The 4,229-nt window shown below is 36.9% G+C and overlaps 1 protein-coding gene across 3 annotated transcripts in view; it reads right to left on the bottom strand.

The window, feature by feature from the left end:
- Positions 1-4,229, bottom strand: part of LOC106871076 (uncharacterized) — a 75,761-nt gene that overhangs the window by 7,941 nt on the left and 63,591 nt on the right. The window contains exon 10 of one of the 3 annotated variants that reach the window (XM_014917349.2): positions 3,236-3,294. The exons of the other annotated variants lie outside the window; for them this stretch is intronic. Coding sequence (XP_014772835.1) covers positions 3,236-3,294 — 59 coding nt within the window. The remainder of the gene's footprint in view (positions 1-3,235; positions 3,295-4,229) is intronic. 3 annotated transcript variants of the gene reach the window in all.

The following is a 4,229-nucleotide window of genomic DNA, read 5'->3' as shown; positions in this document are numbered from 1 at the left end:
AGCATGGAAAGCGGACGTTAAACGATGATGATGATGATGATGATAGGTGTGACTGTAGTAAGAAGCTTGCTTCCTAACCACATTGTTCCAGGTTGCCTCAGGCCAACTAAAGCCTTGTGAATGGATTTGGCAGACTGAAACTGAAAGAAACCTGTTGTGTGTGTGTGTGTGTGTGTGTGTGCTCATGCATTCTTACATCACATACACCCATACAAGTTCACTTTTCTCAAATGCAGTCTTAATCTCACAGTATCTAATTTTTTTCATTTACTTTGAGACATTTTGACATTTCACCTTTGAAATATTCCATTATTCGATTTACTGGAAGCACTTGAATGTACTTGGATTAGGATTAAAACCAGCATTCGGAACAAACTTATGGTTTGATTTTAAGAATGGACTTGTTAATTCCCTTCAAACCTTTATCTTACTCCGCCTCCTCCTCCTCACTGCTACCACTACTGTCACCTCTGCTGATGTCGTCATAGTTGTCATTTTTGTCTTTGTCAGCAGAAAAATGAATGGCAAAGCTGATCTGACAGTTTTGAACTCTGAATGTGAAAGAATGTAACTAAATATTACAGGACATTTGATCTGTGTTTTTAACAATTCTGCTTCTCACCATCCTAATATAATAATAGAGATTTTTTTAGATAAGACATAATAGCACACACATTTTGAGGAGTAGATATTGTTAACTGAGCCAACTCTCAGTAGATCACAGATCTATCCTTGCAAGATTTATTTTTAAAACAAACGGATATAACTAAATACTGCAAAGCATTTTCTCCAGTGTTCTACCAATTGTACCAGCTCAACATCTTAATAATAATAATAATCTTTTCTACTATTAATGATGATGATCATGATGATGATCATCATCTTCATCATCATTTCTAGAATAAGCACAAGGCTGCATGGTTTGAGGAAAAGTTTAATCAAGGAAATCATTGTGGGTTCATAACCGATGCTTTATCAATCCCAAAATTACATATTATGCACAACAACCTGCCTATCTGATATTCTGATTACCATCATGACAACCACCATGACCACCACAACCATGATGACAATGACAATGACCACAACGACGACGACGACCACCACCACCACCACCACCACCACCACAACAACAAAAACAACAACAACAATTCTTTCTACTATAGACACAAGGCTTCAAATTTTGTAGGGAGAGGCCATTTGATTACATTGACCTCAGTGTTCAGCTGGTACTTGCAGAGCGTTTCGGCTAAATTTGATGATATTTTATGTCTCTTTTCGTAAGAGACAGCCTAATGTATTGGTGAACAGTCAACAGCATTGGAGAGCATGAAGATTAAAGTTGTATTTGAGAAATAGTCAGCTGACATGGAGGACTGAAAGTCATCTGAATATTAGAAAAGAAGTTACCTATATCATAATGATTCACATCAGGTGTCAAAATGCTGATATTGTGACAGCTGCTCAATGTTCTTTGAATACTGTGATGGCTGTAAGATATGACATGGACAACTGCAACAGAGACTATGAAGCTGTGGTCAGCAGGAATGGACACAGCAGGCATTCTGACTGTGTCTGCACATTGGAATTCATCCAACAACTGCAGGGTAAGGTGATGGAAAATCTGAGCAAAGGAATTCAAGCTTTAGTGAGAGAGGCAGGTGACGGAGTCACCACCACGAAGCTGGCCCTAAATGAAAACCTTTACTACTACTCATACAAGAGGCACAAGGGAAAAATTCTGACAGCCAAAGCCAAAGATAACTGCTTGACAAAGGCATAGATGACCCCAGAAAAGTTGAGGCATCCTGTTGAGCCAGAGAGGATCTGGTTCTTCTCAGATGAAAAGAACTTTTGCCAGAATTAGTTGCACAATACTCAGAACAATCTGGATTGTAGGTTTGCCTACAATCCATGTGATGTCCCATGTGTCATGAAAACCAAGCTCCCCCAAAGTGTGATGATCTTTGGGTGTCTCCTGTGAGGGTGACATCATGCAACCCCATATCTTTAAACAGGGCCTTAGGCTCAATTCAGATGACTATGTGAAGCTACTGGAGACTGAAATCAAATTTTGGCTGGAGAGGGTTGCAGCTAGAAGGCTATATGTGTGGCAGCAAGATTCGGCTCATTGTTATACTTCCAAAAAGAGTCAAAAGTAGTAGCTGCAGGAAGGCTATATGTGTGGCAGCAGGATCTGGCTCTTTGCTATTCCTCTGGAAAGGGCCAGAATTGGTTGTCAGAAAGTTTCTACAACTTCACCAGCCCCAATTTCCGACCTCCTAATTCCTTTGATTTTAATTCCATAGATTGTTATGTGTAGGGCGCAGTTAAAAAAGACAGCAACTACTCTGCTTGCAACACCATAGCTGTACAGGTGGCCAAGATCAAGGAAGATCTTCCCGGAGATACAATAAGGAATGCATGCACCAAGTTCTGGAGCTGTCTTGAAGCTGTGGTGGAAGCTGTGGACAGTTACTTTGAGTAAACTGTTATTTCCCAGCCATAATCAAGTTGATGTTTTTAGAGTTTTAAAAATAATTTTTGTTTTAGGTGGGATATTGTGTTTTCTTTACCTTTCATGCAAACTTTCAAATTTAGCCAGAAAATCCTGCAAGGTTGAAAGGCAAAGTAGAATTTGAACTTAGAACATAAAACTGGAAAAAATGCTGATAAGTATTTTGACCAGCTTTCTTACTGTTGATATAATGAAATGCCAACAGAAAAGAAATTGTATAAATATACACCAAAACAGGTCTTAGAGAATGAAAATGCAAACAGGCTCAGGGATTTTCCAATCCACACAGGCAGAGGGATCAAGTGTATTGATAAGTTATCGTTGTCAAGGATGATCAAAAGAAATGACATATCAATGCCAACAAACAATAATGTGTTACTAAAAGAAATGGATAAATTATTCAAATATAATAACCTGGAATTAGAAATAACCAGAATATAGAGAATGAAAAGAGATGCAGTTCATATAATAATAGGCACCTTGGGAATGCTTAAAAAAACGAAGCAAATATGTGACCAAAATCCCAGGGTTTACATACAGAGTATAGTACAACTAGGCACTGCAAGCAGAGGAATGTGAATACAATAGAAAACACAAAACCAGAATAAAACATAGCGTATATCCAAAATACACACAACTGTGCATAGTTACATAGCAAAAACTTACAATATAAATTTAAAAAATAATAATTTCTTTTAATAATAACAAAAATGGCACCTCTGTTTTATTTTGCACAATATCTTTGTAAAGAAATGGCATCACATTTGTAGTTCCCCCTAAAATGAAGAATAAAAATAAAAGAAGAATGAAGAATAAAATAATGGTTTCAAATTTTGGAACAAGGCCAGCAATTTTAAAGGGAGAGGGTTACCTGATTATATTGACACCAGTGTTCAACTTGTATTTATTTTATTGACTCCAAAAGGAAAAAAAGGCAAAGATGACCTTGGTGGAATTTGATCTTAGAATGTAAAAAGCTGGAAAAAGTACCTCAAGTATTTTTTTTCCAATGCACCAACAATTCTGCCAGATCTTCATCTTAATGAGGAATAAACAAATGGTTTTAAATTTTGGTATAAGGCTAGTAATTCTTTGGGGTGTGTGTGTGCGTGTGTGGAGAAGCAAGTTGATTACATTGACCTCCCAGTGCTCAACTGGTGCTTATTTTATCGACCCGAAAAGGATAGAAGGCAAAGTCAACCTCAAAAGGATGGAAGACAAAGTTGATCTTGGCAGAATTTGAACTCAGAATGTACAGATGGATAAAATGCCACTTAGCATTTTGTTTGATGTTCTAATGTTACTGCTAGATTGCTGTCTTAATGAAGAATAAAATAATAATCCTTTCTACTAAAAGCACAAGGCCTTATATTTTGGGGAGGGAGATAATTGATTACATCGACCCCAGTACTCAACTGATACTTATTTTATCGACTCCGAAAGGATGAAAGGCAAAGTCGACCCTGGTGGGAAAAAGTATTTATCAAAGACACCAATTTGATTGCAAAAGCGTTTTTCTTTTCTTTTTAATGCTATCAATAATTATTTAGCACTTTATTTTATTGATCCTCAAGGGTTGAAAGGCAAAGTTGATCTTGGCAGGATTTGAATCCAGACTATAAAGAGCTGTACCTAAATAACACAAACCATTTCATCCTATGCCATAATGCTTCTGCCAATAATAATAATAATAATAATAATAATAATAATA

Source organism: Octopus bimaculoides, chromosome 1, assembly GCF_001194135.2.
Source record: "Octopus bimaculoides isolate UCB-OBI-ISO-001 chromosome 1, ASM119413v2, whole genome shotgun sequence".
In the NCBI taxonomy this organism is placed as follows: domain Eukaryota; kingdom Metazoa; phylum Mollusca; class Cephalopoda; order Octopoda; family Octopodidae; genus Octopus; species Octopus bimaculoides.
This window is presented reverse-complemented; position numbering and strand designations above follow the sequence as displayed.